This window comes from Pestalotiopsis fici (genome assembly GCF_000516985.1).
Source record: "Pestalotiopsis fici W106-1 unplaced genomic scaffold PFICI_Scf_14, whole genome shotgun sequence".
Classification (NCBI taxonomy): Eukaryota; Fungi; Ascomycota; class Sordariomycetes; order Amphisphaeriales; family Sporocadaceae; genus Pestalotiopsis; species Pestalotiopsis fici.
The window spans coordinates 159153-175734 of NW_006917104.1; the positions used below are offsets into that span (position 1 = coordinate 159153).

Genomic DNA, 16582 nt, shown 5'->3' on the forward strand with positions numbered 1-16582 from the left:
CTGTAGAATTCGTATTCAATTGATTATTCTCTCTACAGTATGGACTGCATTTTTGACAATTTGTACGAATGGCTTGGCTTGAACTCGTGAGCTTGGCCCTAATGCCAAATATGTTCCATCGACAAGACCCGTTTCGTGGCTGTTCGTGTCCTACTCAAAGGATCTCTGATATGAGGCAAACCCGAGCACCAATTCCACCGCATTGGTCAATTGCTGCGACATTGCCCTTTCTTTGACCACTCTTGCTGCGAGATAGCTGTTTCTTTCCTTGATGAATGGCTGAGCCAAGGTCTTTCGTCGCTTACAGTAAGCCAAAGCCTCATGCACAGATGCCTCGCGTCGTGGACTCTGTGTAAAGGACGGTCCTACAAATGGACGATCCAGCTTGGAAATTTCCTCGCTGCACTCTCTCTTCTGTGCGGCTAAAGCCTTGTCGTAAACTTCTTGCCACGTCAACTGCTCACTTATCGGGTGCTGGAAAATCTCATAAGGCGAGCATCGCAATGCCATTGGAATACTCACCGTGGTACCACATTTTGTCCCTTGGAAGTTTTTCAAGTCGGGATAGTCGGTCAAGAATGGATCTTTTGGCATTCTCTCGTACGAGAGTCCCTCTACTCGTCGACGGATATCCCACAATGTCGGAATGTCCATATCCCATGCAGAGACTATTGCAAGGCCAGCCTTGACCTTTGTCTTTTTGATCTCTAGAAATTTTAATCTTCTCCCAGTCAATGCCTTGACCGATTCATCCAGTTGGGCGACTGGAATTTGCGAGCTTCTAGTACTCTCGAGCGCCGGACGGACGTCGGAAGAGCCAGATGTAGAAATTGTATCGGAAGGCCTGCATCTCAGTTCTTTGAGAGAACCAGACTCTGCCACTATAACCACGCCGGGATTGATTGCATCATAGCGAGAAAAGCCAGCAATGTTGTCTTGTGGAAGACTTACTCTCAGGAATTTATTTCTCCAGGTGAAGTCGTAGCTCAACTTTGTGAGCCGATCGGCCTGATGATATTCACGCGGAGTCATACTGGCAGATGGGCTGATAGAGTGCTGTATACAATCAGGTTGCAATGCCAGGTCCTCAAGATTCACCTCGGCAGATTTTCCCGACTGTTTTGTGGCTTTCAGTTGACTTTGTTGAAGCTGAAAATATGCCGAGTACGCAATGTCTCGCTCCCTCACCCACACCCTTTTGGCCTTTTCTCGTACCTTTTTTGATGTGATATGCTTTTGAGCTTCAGAGTATTGCCTCAGGTGATCTTCAACCGTTTGCTCGTAGCCACAAAGAAATACCGCCCGCTTGTCCAGCAAGCTGCGTGCGACGTGGCGAGCCAACGGTGAGTGTGACATGATGAAGACGCGATACTCAAGCCGGCCTTGTCAATACCCTGGACCATTTGCATTGCTATTTATATTCGTACCATACAATCATGGATAAGAGGCGAAACAAGAACTTTGTCTTTCTTTGTTTTTATTTAGAGCCTTGTTCAGATGATTGTCACGACAATGGCGTCCCCTTGGAGGACCGATTTTCATTGTATACCTTGGAAGCAAGAGATGACGAATAAAAGACATTCTTTGGTCCCAAATTACCAGTGACATCAACATTGATTTCTGGCCGTTAAAGAATTGACCCAACGAAATTCATGAGATTACTCGTCGCAAGAGAATGTATGAGAAACCAGCTCACTGCTTGTTTGAATAATTGAATCAGCATGGCGAAAACAAGTCTGTTGAGCTGGATGTGTAGATAATCCCTTTACACCTATATACGATTTCTGTCCTCCACATACATGTTTCCCAGTCACCCATTGGGGATAAGCACAGGTGTAGCACATCAAAAGTTGGATCCAGCCGTGACTGATGAGTCACTGGCAACACTGACGCTTTTGACAGTGATTGACTTGCCGTTTGTGCTTGTGACCCTAACGTCGACAGTGTCGGTTCCAAATCCGCTGCTATTCTCGAAAAAGTTGTAGTCCTGCCTAGTCGTGCTCTTCCACGTAGAGCCTCCGTCGGTCGAGACCTCTAGCTTGGATATCGGCTGGTTATGATTCACAACTCTGGTGAGTCGAAACACGTTAGCATAATGATATAAGATGGAGCTGCAAGTGACAAATTGCAGGTCTTTTTGTCAGTGATGGAACCGAGGAAACTTTCCGAGCAGGTTCTTTCCAAAAACAAAAAGGAAGATGAAAGACTATTCGAATAAACGCATTTCAATCACTTACTGCATGCTAAACCAATACTTGCTGGTGCCACTCTTGTTGTGGAGCTTGAACGCAGAAGAAATCCCACAGGCCACTGGCGTGTAAGATGTGGCAATCTTGCCAGCACTTATATCGCCAATCTTTGCAAAGGCATCTTGGAATAGGTCAAGGTGGCCAGTCTCACACTCGGGACATTTGTCCACCACCTTGACAATGGGTCAGTCTCCAGTCCGGCATAACAAGAGTGATTGTGGGAGTTTTCTTACCATGACTCGAATAGTTTTGCCATTCGGGCCCGTCACGTCGAGGCATGCTCCACAATTTGCAGCACTATTCCACGAGGATCCTGAGAATGCCGTTCCATAGATACCAGATGGAAGGGAGCCCATGGTGGTAAAGGAACAAGTTCCACCACTGAGGTTTCCTCCATAAAAGGTCGAAGTTCCCGTCACTGCACGTGGTGAAATTGGTGCAGCTGGACTACCAAACACCAATGGTAGAGCCATCATAGCCAAACCTGCGTGGACAAACATTTTCAATATCAGAGAGAACCTGTTGTCGATCTGAGATGTCTACAAGATTGTTTGCGAATTTCTGAGCGTCGTGAGACTGCGTATTTAAGTAAACACTTGAACTCATTTACAGTCATGTCTGTTTATTCATGCTACACGGGACAAAATTACATCAAGTCTGTGAAACTCGACAATCGTAACAGATTTCTCATTTAATCTGCTCGAGTATATGATGGCGGCATATCATATGAAAGCCTCACTAATGGCATGAGCAAGTGCAGCCGGGCAGCGTCCCTTGATGGATTTATGCTTTTTAGTGACAATTACAAACTGCATCTAAAAGTACTCAATCTCAAGCCGTGATTGATTTCGGCCGTTATTCCCTTCTCATTGGGTTTCATGACAAGTTTCAATCAGGCTGTCAGAAGCAGGCGGCCAATGTTGTCTGAGTGGCTGCAGACTTGAATGATGAAATGGTGAGCGCCCACAGTACAGAATAGAGAGCATATTTGCTTATGCTGTCTGGAAAACATGGCTGGCGTTGGAAAAGGTTTCACATGTCCTACCACCAATGGCATCCGAGTTTCCATCGGCCAATGGAAAAGGAAACAAATCATGACATTCATTGCTTTTGGTAGTACTACACGGAGCGTGGATTAGGCTAGCCCTTTCTGTAACGGAGCCAGTAGAACTGTAGAAGCCAGTCGACTATAACACGCGGACGCACCAGACTCAAGGCTTGCTATCCACAATGTTAAAATTACCAATCCATGGCCGCGGTCGACTTTTCTACACGTTGAAGACGTCTGGCAATTCAAATCAAGCCCGTCACGGGAAATGCACTTGTTGCCTAATCACGCCCGACTCGACAATGTCAGAAATGCTGCAGGTTGACAATGCAAACACATGTCTTTTTGGATCAACGCACGGTCGGGCAACACGTCGGGCCTGGCAGGACTGCAGCGTAGAGTTGCACTACCGTACATACAAAGAAGAGAAGGGAAACGAGGTGATTCGTCCGAGCGAAAAGGCATCATTCACCTAGAATGGCGATGCAGCCGTTTATGGTACTTTGTCTCCCCCTCCCCTGGCGGCATTGGCGACACTGGCAATGACTGGATGCACTCGACGCCCTCGACGCACCGGAGCTTTCTAGAAGCGCCGCCCCAGGGGTATATCCGGCTGATTTATACCACCAATTCGAGCCTGGCTGGCATCCTTCTATAGCTCAATCACAAAGGCCTGTCCGTGCACCCTTGATTTGCACCTTGAAAGTTCTTTAGGTAACCGTTTGCCTTGCACTTCCACGGGATATCGTCAATGCGGTCACATGCTGCTGGGATCTTCGGTAGTGAATCCTCCTCGAGCCTGGATGGTCGAAGATCATGTGCTAGGGTCCGGTAGGTCCGTCACTATCGGAAGCCTCTTTTTTTTTTAAATCGAGGTCCAGTACAAGAGCCGATTGTCCAAACAAGACACACGCGAGGCTCGCAATGTTTGACGGCCCGACATTGTACCGTTTCTGTAATTTCAAAGCGTATAGCATAGATTACTCCATCGATATTTTGACAGTAACCATTACCACAAAAGTGAATGTTTGTCTGCCTCGTACTTTGTACGGAAAACCGCCGTCTAATAGGCATTCATATCGTTATCTCGAATCTAGGCGTGTGGGCGCAGACTCTCGTGTCTGCTCCTGTTGCCCCAGATGCGGTTATCAGGCACTAATCCCCTTCCGGGCCTCAAGGCCGTGGGGGCGCCCATTCCCCCTTGGCGTAGTGTGCTGCTACTCCAACGCCAGTATCACTCCATGTAGGTCTCCCCCTCGTTGCTCGTCAGGGTCGAATCCTCCCCACGTAGCAGGATGCTTATGGGGCAAGGTCAAAGTCCGCCGCGTACCTATATACTTGTAGGTAGGGCAAGGCATGATACAATGGCAAAGTGCTGGTTTCATTAGTACTCGTAGCAAAGAAACAAGTCCTTGATCTGGCTGCCATACCATTTTACTGACCTTACGCATGTAGCAAAAGTGCAAGAGCGTCCTGGCGTGTGATCGTGTGCTGGCAGGGGATATTTGACGTCTTTGCCTGACCTCCACCCCGAAATTCTCCAATCGTCGGCTAGATGCGCAGCTCGAGAGAGGTCCCAACTAATAACAGCCTGCCTTGGATCGACGACGGCTTCCAGCTCTGCCTCGCTTGTTGCCCTAGCCGACTGACTCAACTGGGGTTAATGGTTCATGGGGGAGTAGAGGCCATATTTCCCCGGCTCGAATCAAAATCTTTCTACTTTTTGTTCTTCTTCAAGTGATCCCAAACCCTTGGGCGCCTATCAAGGCGGGCCTCGAGTCCCTTCTTTTCTCGTGATCCGCTGCCCTCATACACCATCACCACCAAACAATCATCATGGCCAACTCGAGCTCCAGGCCGCCGCCAGGAGGGGGCACATGGGCGACGCCTCACGACTGGGCAACGCACCGCACTACCATTACGGCTCTCTACGAGGGCCAAAACATGACGCTCAAGAAGATCATGCAGACAATGGAAGCCGACCACAAGTTCTTTGCAACGTAAGTTTTTTTTTTCTTCTTCCGTGTGTTTCTAGACTCTTGGGTGCTTGCTTTCTGCACCTCGGGTCACCCGCTTGGCAGGGCCTACCTTCCTAAATGAGGCCGTGTGTGGCTCCCGAAACAGTAGCTAGCAGATGTCTAGCCCCAAAGAACGTTGCAAAGATCTTCTAGAAGCTAACGGCTGCGAATAAAGAGAGAGAATGTACAAGTCCCGGCTCAAGCAGTGGGGCCTTCGAAAGAACTACAGGTATGAAGAGGTGAACGAGATCATCCGCCAGCAGCAGAGCACGCGTCCTGCTACTGCTACCGGGGCAAGATCTAGTGGTGCCCCGGTGGCAGCGGCAGGGTCTCGTATACGGAAGGGAACTGGCCGCCGAGTTCGGCCGTATCGCAAACAGCCAGACAATACTCCCGCACCTATCATAGTACGGTATGGGCAGCAGCGGGTCAGAAGGCCAAGCGCCGTGTCAGTGTTGCAACGTCTGACACCACCGCCGACGGGGATTGGGTGCCGAGCTCCTTCACCACCAGGATCACCCGAGATTTCCATTCTGTTTCCTCTCACGCCTCCAGCCGACCTGTACTACCCAGAGGAATGCAGTTTCCACATCCAGAGATACTGCGCTGGGGCCTTTGAAAAGGGCATCTGGGCGCTCGAGACACCAGGTTGGATGAACACAAACCGCAGCGTGGTAGACTGGTTCAACAGGATGGCGCTCGCCAGGGGAGCCCTCAGCGGCGGACGCACACAGCAGGGCTTTAAACTCTTGCAGCTCTGCTTTGACGAGTACAAGGACATGATACTGACACAAGACCCGCGGCTGATGCTCTACACCACCGTCTCCTTGTTCTTGCTGGTTGGGTATCCAGAAGTTGTCAGCATGTTGATGAAGTACATTACACGCCTATCGAAAATCCTACAGGGGCCCTTTCACCCCCTGCACCAGATTATGGCCGCGCTTGATCAGATGGGGTTGGAAAAGATGCAAGATAATGCGCGGCTCATTTTTGATGCGCAGATTGCCGAGTTTGCGAGATACTTGCCACCCGAGAACGAAGTGCTGCAGAGCATGGCAGTCTTTTCCATACGGAATCTGGCAGTGACTGGTCTGATTGACACTGATGTTGCCCAGGCCAAGCTACTCGCGCTGCCTCGCAGTGCCGACAATGGACGTATATCCATGGCCACGGCACAGGTGCTGATGATGGGCGGCCGCTACAAGGAGGCTCGACAGGTTGTCGAAGAGTTGCTGGCTTCGGGAACCAATCGTTCTCGAACCTTAGCGGGTGCTTTTGATACGCTGTTTCTAATATGCCGTTACGAGGGTGAGGAACAGACTATCCGGGATGCATCAAACAGGCGAATCAATTTCTGTCTCGAGACCTTTGGAACCGACAATGACTGGACCGTGGATGCGTGCAACGACTACGAGACATATCTGCGAGAGATTGGCGATGTAGAAGGCGCCAGCAAAGTCTTTTCGAGCTTTGGAGTAAACATGGAAAGGCTGACCGAAGGAGTGGCTGAGCTTGAAATCAAGTAAACCGGATCCATTCTCGACGAGCAGGCTGCCAACGGCACAGGATATCATTGGAGACCCAAAGGAATAGACGAATTGGCAGGGTTTGCTTGCAACATTAGAAGGGGGACGTTCATGACTGGTATTTGCACTGCTTTGACGGGGCTGCAAAATACTGCACTCTCCTCTTGTGGAGGCAATAGGACAAAGGAAACTGGCAGCAATAACGCGGCTCCAAGACTTTGGAAATCAGAAAAGATATTATATGGGTGGAATTGAGAATGAAGCGCCCAGGCTGAGAATGGGTATGTGGCTCCTAGACAAACGGGATATACTCAGCTAACTCAAATGTCCAAGAAATGTGCCGTGGATGATCAAAATATGGAATAGATGCGTGGTGAACGTCTTTGCAATTATACCGGGGCACAGCTCTCGAAGCCGATACAATCCAGAAAAAACTGGAAGCAACTGGCAGTGACGCTGTAACGAGGGTTGCACTCGAATCCAGTAGCCAGGTCGCTACTTGGAAGTCGTCTTTGCCCAGATGGAGACATGACATTTGGTTGCAACAGGGACCTTGACATGGAAAAACTGAGGGATTTGTGCTGTAATGGTAGGAAAATGGCCTTTTCATTCACTGCCATTTTACAAGATTCTGTTCCAGGAATGTCATGTACACAAGACTTGGCGTTAGGTAAAAGAAACCAGAACATGTGATATATACCTTTAACAAACAGACAACGCCGCAATGAGAATACATGTGGTCAACATCCGGTAGCCTAAACCCTAATGCCAGTCATGGTTTCTTGCCCATTTGCATTTCTCAAACGGCGCTGTATCCACCGCGGCTACCACTTCCTTGCACTGTACTGAGCACTCTTCTAGTCCAGTCCTTCATGAGGTACGGAATATCACGAATTGTATCGCCATGAGGTAAAAGATCCCAGCCACGAGCTCCATAGCGGTTGTAGTTGAGCCAGGAGCCAAAGATTAGGTAGGCAGCCGTACCGAGAAAGACGCTGTACAGTTGAGTTAGCATTGCCCAGATTTAGAAGTTAGGTGCAGGGGCCGCGATCAACAGGAGCCAGAAGCTGAATAACTACTCACAGAATCACAATCCATGTAAAGAATCCCCAATGGCTGCTCGGCTGGTCTCCAGCGGGCTCATCCCCGGCGTCGCCGTCACGTTTTTGGCAAGCATGTTTCGTATTCCATGTCAGTCGTAGAACATCAATATTCGTGTCGCTGTCAAGAGGGCCGTATGAGTTGAAGACGAGAGCTTGCGTCCCATTGTTGTACCCGATTTGCACTGGCTTCCCGCTCTTGTCCCCGCCATCCTCCGCGGCGGTTTCGTACGACAGGGAATCCTTTAAACTTCGTTCTTCCTTGTCATCGTCACCCGGAACATATTCGTCCTCGGGTTTCCATTCGCCCTCGGTGCCTTCGAGCTCCTGGTCGCATATAAATTCAATAATGGCCCGCTGCTGTCTCTTTTGTCCGTTCAAGTCATGCCAACCGCCTTTGATGATGAGTCTGACACCATCCTTTTCGGCGTCCGAGTTCGAGTCGCTTGTGGGCAAGTAGATGGCCTCATTGTCGAGCGGATACCCGCCGTATTGCTGGAGGTTGCCTGCAATGGGCCAGGCCTCGTTGAAATCGTCAAACTTTGTATCACCGTGTTGGCCGATGATGCGCTCAATGGCGCAGATGCGCGTGCTATGTGGGCATTGCTCGTCCTTGGCCACATCGCTCTTGCGCTTCAAGTTGAAGCAGATATCCGTCGTAAATGTAGTATTGTGAAAATTAGGCCCGACTTGATGGCTCACGGTGACTGAATGGGGTCCGCCAAGTTTGGAAAAGTCGTATTTCCGTGATGATGCCACAATGTTGTCGCAGCTAAGCAGCAATCCTGCTGTTGGCGAGGCTAGCAGCGCCACTGCTGAAGGTATCTGTGAAATCTTCATGGTTCAAGCGGTTTCCAGAGACCGAGAACTGACAAATGTCGTCGAATCAAATGATGTGATCGCAGCAAGATGCAATGTCGACGACTGGTTTACTGCACTCTGTTCTTGGTAGCTTTAGACGAGATCAGAGCCGGCGCTGTGGGTGTTTCGGAACGGAAGGGTCGGAGAGTTCAGGCAAACAATAGTTGGAGTCGAAGGAATGTCACGAGAATCAAAGGTCCGATGTCTTGTTCTGTAGCTGACAATAAGCAATAGAAGTTGAACAAGTTGCAAAAAGAGCGGTTGGGATGGAATTCGAGTCTGTCAAGTCACAGCTCATGTGCTACATTAAGTTGAGGTAGGTCAGTTAGGTTGGTGGGTGCTGGCCTATCAGGTACCTTGCGCTACGTTCCGAGGCGAACAGGTTTCCAGCGCTGCCTGCTTGGGACCTGACCTACGTGACCCGACCTAGCACCGGATCTTTTTAGCGGCTGGGTACTGGCGAGTCCGCCAATTCACTGCACTGTGAATGGAGGTCAGGTTCCTGGGCAGTAGACCTAGCACACCTAATGGCTGATGGTACAGCTCTGTCGTCATTGCAACCAGCCTCACTTTACGTGAATAACCTTGCTAATCTAGCTATGCATCGTTGCAAGTTGTTCTTGGATTAAAACAAATAGTCAAAGCCCCAGTAGATTTAATGGCAAAGGAGGTTTCGATGGTGGAGCATGGGAGAGATGCAAATTCTCCATTCTCACCGTTGCTCGACTTGAGGTTGTATTCATCACCTGATTGTACAAATTGAACAGAGCACGCAAGTACGGCGCCATTCACAAGCATTTGCTGTTGGTGAATGGAAAAGACGTTTTCATGAATTGCCAAGTCCTTTTGGACCAAGACATAAACTCAAGAATGATCAAAATATTCATGATCTGTATTCTGCTATTTTCCCAGGTGCACATTGGTGTTGTACAGACATTCTTGCAAACACCACATCTTCAGGTCGAGCAAGAGTACGTACAGCAAAACGTGTTTTCTTACGTGCCGAAACTCCCAACTCTGACATTTGTCCATGCCGACACTTACAAATCAACCGCAGAAACTACAAACAAAACCATATAATCTGGGGGTATAGCGAGCCGGAAACCCTTGAATCGTTAGGACCAAAATTACACCCACAGAAACAAGTACGCAGTACCCCCATGCGTTCCGAGTCTGCCATTTGAGACAGTATTCGTACAATTCCATGACGCCAAAAACTCCATAATGTTTTGTAAATGTAAAAAGGGGGCCCGATTGCTCAAGTTTGATAAATGTTATGGTGTTTAATAACAGAACTTGGCGTGTATCTTGGGCAAGGTCCTCCGGGGAGGTTCGAGTGCGCATGGCCCTTGGTCAAAAGGTTGTGGTCATGACCTTAGACACCCTCCGTCTGCACGGATTCTTCTTCTTCTTCTTCTTCAGACTGCTGGGCCGGAACAGAGCTGGGCGTTTCCTACATGCTCATACCTCCATTCATACCATTTTGCATGCTTTGTTGCAACATTGCCTGCTGTCGCTGCTGCTGCTGGGAACGCACCATCTCTTGAACTTGTTGGTAAGCCCTTTGGTGGCAGCTGGCGTGGAATTGTGTTTGCACTTCTGGAGGTACACTTTGCAGGTTGCCATATTTTGCCACCAGCTGACCAACATTTTGTTGGTAGATGATTCGTTGTCTGGCTTGCACGGCGGCTTGTAAATTCTGGCTCCGCATCGCTGCCGCCATCGGGTTCGCCTGCACATTATGCTGCTGCTGCTGGCCTGCACGCTGTTGTTGTTGTTGCTGCTGCTGAATCTGTGCCTGCAATGCCGCGATTTGGTTTGGATTCAACTGTCCTAGTTGGGCAGGGTTTGTTCCGGCCATGTTATTCATGGCGTTGTTGTTGACCATATTTGGGTTGCCCATTGAGTTTTGCATTTGCTGCTGTTGCTGCTGCTGTTGCATTTGCATTTGCATTTGCAACTGGTTCATCTGGACATTACCCATGGCAGGGTTGCCATTCAGCATCTGAGCATTGTTTCCATTCTGTGCCATTTGCTGCGCTAGGAACCTCTGTTGAGCCTGCATTTGCATCATCTGCTGGGGTGTCTGTCCTTGCATCATGGCATTTTGCTGCATGGTCATCAGCGCTCGTTGCTGTTCTTGATATATCCGTTGTCGCTGCTGTTGCTCCATGATACGGGCCGCAGCAAAGTTGGGATTTTGCATGTGATTTTGCCCACCTAGGAGTATAGATCCAGGCGTCGGCTGCTGTCCAACCATTGGCATGTTTGGAGTCTGGCCCATCATGACAGGCGGCGAACTGGCTTGTGGGATGCGAGGTGTCTGCATGGGGCGGTTGATGGGAGTTCCATGGGGCATTTGTGGAGTGGCACTCGGCATTCTGGGCGTGCCAGCGGCATGACTCTGCTGACTGTTTCTAGCAGACATGGTGACAGCCATGGGGGCCGACATTGGATGGTTCTGCACAACAGACGAGGGCCGCGCGGGGCTGCCGCCCATGCCAGAATTTGAGTGTTGCATAGGGACATTGCCGGCCGGTACCATGGGCGACGATATGTTCATTGGAGTATTTTGACGAACCACAGGAGACGAGGCCGGTGGCTGAGAGACGCCCTGGAAGCGATGTTGTGGCAAGGTGTTGGGCATAGGACCCGGTGTAGGATGGCCATGAGACGCTTGGGATAGTTGATGCTGCATGGCAGGCGGTGACTGTGCCGTAGTGGCTTGAGCTTGGGCTTGGGCTGCGGCTTGGGCCTGAGCCTGGACTTGTTGAGCTTGCGACTGCGCCAGGGCACGGCGCTGTGCTTCTTGCTGTTGCTGTTGCTGCTGACGAGCTCGTTGCTGGCGTTCGGCTTCGTCTCTGCGGGCCTTCTCGGCAGCGGCGGCGGCGGCGGCTTCTTGCTGGCGATTAGCCACAAGCTGAGCTTGCTGAGCCTGTTGCTCCTGTTTTTGGAGTGCCAATTTGCGCTCCTGTTCAGCCTGGCGGGCTTTTTCTTGTTCCTTCTTCTCGGCATGTTCGCGTTTGATCTCCTCGATAACCTTAAATCTCTCAAAGCGAACATCGGCCGGAACGGACTGGCCAGACGCGGCGGCACCATCAGCACTACCTTGGGCGCCACTAGCAGTGGATGATAGGCGTTCATCATATGTAAGCATGAACTTTTCATGTTCGGCAGCAGCCGCCTCCTCGGCAGCACGTTCTGCCACGGTCCGCTTCCGTGTCTTTGGTTTCGGTGGATCCTCGGAATGCTTCTCGTCTGTCATGGTATCAAGAAGCTGAATGAGCTCTTGCGAATTCTTGGTCGGTTCGAGGTGGAGAGGTTCAGCTGTTGCCAGGAGGATCTGACTCTCGACGGCATGTATATTCTTCCCATCCAGTTCCATACGCTCCCTTTTCTGCTTCTTGGCAGGCGGCGGCATGGCGGCTGCTGTTGGAGTAGGCGGCACGGCCGCAATGGGTGTTGGTGGCACATTTCCATCGGCAGCGCCCTGGGGTGTGGTTGCTTTGAGCATCAGATCGGTGTGCAGACTCTGAGCAGTCGGGTGCAGGACAATCGTGATCTTTTTGGGTTTCACTGGGCCTTTGCTCTTTTGCACATCAGGAACAGCAGGCGCCGGCATGCTTTCCTTGTTTTCGCCATCATCGGTTGCCTTGGCATTATCCGACGTGGCCGAGGTTTGCGGCGGATCAGTGTTTTCTTTAGGATAAGGAGCATGTGGTGATGGTGTAATATAGGGCGTATAGTTGTGTATTGAAAATGGCGTGTCCTTGCTGGAAGCCGAGGTTGGTCTCGCAACGTCCTTGGCTTCTGCTGGTGACTTGTGGTCATGTATTTCAACAATCAAACACCCATCGTAAAACACGACGCCCTGCTCAATAAAGTAAGGTAATATGTCGTGCGGAAGAGTTTTCGAGCGAAAGTGATCGAGGAGTACCCGCATGGGTGACTTGTATGGGAAAATACTGTCCTGCTGATCGAAACGGAAATGGGCTGGATGAAGATGTACGATTAGTGACGGCGGGCTGCCGCTGTGCTTTTTAAGAATGTATTGACTAGTGATGACTGTGACGAGCGTTAGCTAGAGGCCGTATAATCGCAGTGTCTGTTCATACCCTCGGGTCGTGGCTCCAACGAATGGCCTTGGATGCCATCAGCCGCAAGACTTGCCGACCGTAGCGCGTTCAATCGTCCGTTTCTTTGACCGGCGAGACCAGCTTGTATTGATTGCTCGCGGCGTTGTCGAATGGACGCACTTCGGGGGGCGCCATTTGCCGTTGCAGGAGTCGGGGTTGGCTGGGCCTTGTTACCACCAGTCGGAGTCCGCTTTGCCGACATGGACGGGGACATGGACGGTGATGAGCGCGATGAGGCAGCATTTCCATTTGTTTGGATGCCTGGCGGAGGTGGGCGCTTGATCTTGGTGGTGGTGTTGAGGCCAAGGTTGGGCACGGGGATCGGAGTGCTTGTCGCGACGGGGGCCATGATGGCAACCTAATCGCGCGGCAGACAAGCCTCGCCTCCAAAGTAGAGCTGAATGGATAAAGAGTACTCTTGATGTAACCAGACCGAGCCTCGGATTAGCACCAGGTGTTTGGCGCCTCGACCATTGAGATGCTGTTGCCCGTCGCGCTCGAGAGGATGACGATGGTCCCTGGGTGGGTCACAAAGGACAAGGCGCACGGGCTTTTGCGGGAGAAGAAGCGCTTCGGGAGGCGTTGATCTGGGACTCTGAGACGGCGAGCTCAATGTCGCGTCGACAAGAGTCGAACAGCAAGGCGATTTCTCGATTGCGCGATGGGTTGAAAGATGAAGGTCGAAAATATCGCCGTGTCGACTATGCGCTTCGCCAGGGTCGCTGGTTGAGATGAAGTCAATGAATTGAGTGGGGGTGGTTTTCAGTGTATGCGGGAAACTTGAGTGCGGCTCAACGAGTGATTTCAAGCCAATGGACAAGGGGGAGCTTTGTACATTGGCCATGGGCAATCGCCCAAAAGATACTTTGGGCCATCGCGCTAATCAATCCTCACCTCGAGCACCTATGGGCGCTGTGTGACCACGCTGGTAGCACTTAAGCCCAGAGTCTGGAGATCCCCAGTTATTTCTCCCCTGTCCTGTAGTGCCTGGACCGTTTAGGTTCTCCGCCATACAACTTGTCCGTCTCCACGCAACAACCCCGATATCAACACTGCAAATCCGGGGTAAGAAATCGATGCATATATTCTGGCTTTGTGGAACGTGGTGACCTTTATTCCAATGTCTAAAGACTCTTGACCAACATCAGCTTTCCTTTTTACAATCACCTGGGAGCCAAGAGGTGGTGTTGAATCAGATACAAAACTTTGACGTTGATATTTAATTTCTCGAGACGATAAGAGAGCATGAATAGGACTTTTAAATAGTACTACGCCTTGTCAAATTAGTATCCCTCAAGGCCCTGGATTATAGATTCACCAGGCCTCGGGTTTATAGTCTGTAGTTCTTTGTCCAGTGGCTGTGCGGGGGACATGGTACTTCCTATATCCGTGTACTTTAACAACTCCAGCCTACATACTTGTCGATTCAAGGCCCATCAATCATGTCTGAGCCAGGCAAGTAGAAAAGAGTCCCCAAAGCCCGAGATACACAAGTGTGCCTGTGAAATCATCTCTGGGCTTTGCATTGTCCTGGTCAAACCGTACTAACCAAAAGGTCATGCAAACGCGTAATGTGGTATTCAGATGTGTGCTATTTACTCTCAAGACAAAATACTTGACCATATCCCGTTTCAACGTCAAAGTCATTAATCAGCAGACTAGTGCTGTTCAACCCTATGGGCAATTTCAGAGTAATTTGAAAGAGAAGAGGCCCAGCCTTACTCCTTGCCTTGCACCCTACGTGCCCAATCGTCACTAACCCTCAGACTGTCCACGACAACGACACCTCTTCCCCTTCCAACTCTGTCCTCTCTGTGCCACCACTTTTCGGGCCCATCGTGCTTTTCAGCTTCCGACTCGCTATCGGCGAGACCCCCATGTCCGCCATTAGCACCGACAATCAGGATAACGTCGTACCTGAGCCAGGTCTGCAAGCGAGTAATCTGACTGCCATTGTCGCCAGCCAGTGACTCTTGCAGGTACACAATCTCGGGTTGCAAATGGTGTAGAATATGTACATGGCCATCTCTTGTTGAAAATGGAAGAATCATGGTTTCCTTTTCAACCAGGGTGAGGGCCTGCGAGTACACGGCATTGAAAGTAGCGTCTCCATTCGATTTCAGTCTGCACCGAGGTGAGCATTGTGCGTAAAGTGGGCGAAAAACAGGTGGGAATAACGTACAACGGACTCTTGGTCTCATCTCCAGGTGTCTGGGCCTGGTTGTGACTAATGTTTGAGAATGAAGAACTTAGAGACGCTGGAGGCAGGTTACTTGCTGGCGTTTCAATGGTACCATCCTTGAGACCGGGCGAGTATATCAAGATGAATAGCTTGATTCTTGAGAAATCAGTGTTTCGAGGGATATGCGACAGAATGGACTGTGTCAATATGATTAGCCAAGAGGTGAGACAAGAGTTGCAGACACATCAGGCTGCTCGTACCGCATGCTCATGGAAATTGGCCTCGTCGAAATCTTCCATGTTTGAATCGGCAGAGACGACCACGGCAACCGCCTTTCTGAGCTTGCTCGGGTCGCGTGATTGATTCGGCACGGACTTGTCCTTTTCTTTTCTGGAGGAAGCTTCCTCGGACCAAGTTTCGTGGTCTGCATAGGCAATGTTGTCTTCTCTTATGGCGGCCAATGCACTGCCCATGGCAGCGCCGACAGCGCCTACACCAGCCGTAACAGCCTTGCCAGCATTGCTGAGAAACTGCTGCGGGCTAGGTGTCCGGCGCAATGCTCCAGACATGGAATTGCCCCATCCCGCATTTTGCTGAGCCTCTAGGTGTGGATCGGTCACACCATATGTAGCACTCTCGGCCTTGGAGTACTGATGATTACGAATGATGGCTCCGTATGCGGGATTGTCGCCGTAGTCGGCATTCTCATAATCGAGATCGGCCGGCGGAGACTCCTCCCCTTCCTCCTCTTCCTCGTTTTGGCGCTGGCTCCATGCCCAAGCGGCAATGCCAACAGTCGCAACAGTGACGGTGACGGCAAGTGGAACCCAGTGGCTCCAAACGCCTCGCCGGCGGGTTCTCGAATCGGAAGACATTTGAGGAGGATTTCAGGTCGATATCATGGCATGGAACGTCATTTGCCCGAAACGAACAGGCTGCAAGACGTGAGGGACCAAAGATGAATGATTACTCGAGGCGCTGCAGCGTCCAGAAAGACCCCCCAAAAACTCGTGGGCTGGTAGCTTGGAGCTATAAAGGCCCCCGGATCCAAGTTATCGGTGGCTGGTCAACAAGCTACTAATAAGCGACAAGGCTGATGGATCCGATTCCATGGCAGCTGAACGAGTCGGACAAGAAGCCGAGGTCGATCTGGGTAGCGGGGCAACGGTAGGAGTGTGACGGGAGCTGGCGGCCGGCAGACAACTGCTCAATGGCTCAACAGCGAAAGACCGGGTTCGGAAAGCATGTGGCAGAATCATGCACACCTAGGAGGTGGCTCTCGGACTGGCATTATTCTATCCAGACAGAAGCGACGAAAAATAGTAATTGGAATACCGAGAGACATTACATGATAGGATATTACGATTCCAGAATTGCCGCAAAAGAAAAGAATAGATTTGGTTTTATTGCTGTTTGAAACATGATTGGCTCTGCTGATTTGGTCGCCCCACCTCGAACACAG

General features: G+C 50.6%; 6 protein-coding genes across 6 annotated transcripts; 1 reads left to right on the forward strand and 5 right to left on the reverse strand.

Moving 5' to 3' along the window:
• Window positions 1-150: 150 nt before the first annotated feature.
• Window positions 151-1356, reverse strand: PFICI_14876 (uncharacterized protein; the record flags this gene model as incomplete). Its single annotated transcript, XM_007843457.1, has 1 exon — window positions 151-1356. The coding sequence occupies one exon, from the start codon at window positions 1354-1356 to the stop codon at window positions 151-153; it is 1206 nt and encodes a 401-aa protein (XP_007841648.1).
• Window positions 1357-1843: 487 nt separating this feature from the next.
• On the reverse strand, window positions 1844-2749 carry PFICI_14877 (uncharacterized protein; the record flags this gene model as incomplete). Its single annotated transcript, XM_007843458.1, has 3 exons — window positions 1844-2069; window positions 2238-2422; window positions 2483-2749. 3 exons carry the CDS (start codon window positions 2747-2749, stop codon window positions 1844-1846), a joined length of 678 nt encoding a protein of 225 aa, XP_007841649.1.
• Window positions 2750-5133: 2384 nt separating this feature from the next.
• On the forward strand, window positions 5134-6841 carry PFICI_14878 (uncharacterized protein; the record flags this gene model as incomplete). Its single annotated transcript, XM_007843459.1, has 2 exons — window positions 5134-5297; window positions 5491-6841. 2 exons carry the CDS (start codon window positions 5134-5136, stop codon window positions 6839-6841), a joined length of 1515 nt encoding a protein of 504 aa, XP_007841650.1.
• Window positions 6842-7640: 799 nt separating this feature from the next.
• On the reverse strand, window positions 7641-8781 carry PFICI_14879 (uncharacterized protein; the record flags this gene model as incomplete). The annotated part of the gene is made up of 2 exons (XM_007843460.1): window positions 7641-7836; window positions 7925-8781. 2 exons carry the CDS (start codon window positions 8779-8781, stop codon window positions 7641-7643), a joined length of 1053 nt encoding a protein of 350 aa, XP_007841651.1.
• Window positions 8782-10255: 1474 nt separating this feature from the next.
• PFICI_14880 (uncharacterized protein) lies at window positions 10256-13287 on the reverse strand (the record flags this gene model as incomplete). The annotated part of the gene is made up of 2 exons (XM_007843461.1): window positions 10256-12867; window positions 12918-13287. 2 exons carry the CDS (start codon window positions 13285-13287, stop codon window positions 10256-10258), a joined length of 2982 nt encoding a protein of 993 aa, XP_007841652.1.
• A 1369-nt stretch (window positions 13288-14656) lies between these two features.
• PFICI_14881 (uncharacterized protein) lies at window positions 14657-15995 on the reverse strand (the record flags this gene model as incomplete). Its single annotated transcript, XM_007843462.1, has 3 exons — window positions 14657-15062; window positions 15121-15317; window positions 15381-15995. The coding sequence occupies 3 exons, from the start codon at window positions 15993-15995 to the stop codon at window positions 14657-14659; spliced, it is 1218 nt and encodes a 405-aa protein (XP_007841653.1).
• Window positions 15996-16582: the final 587 nt, after the last annotated feature.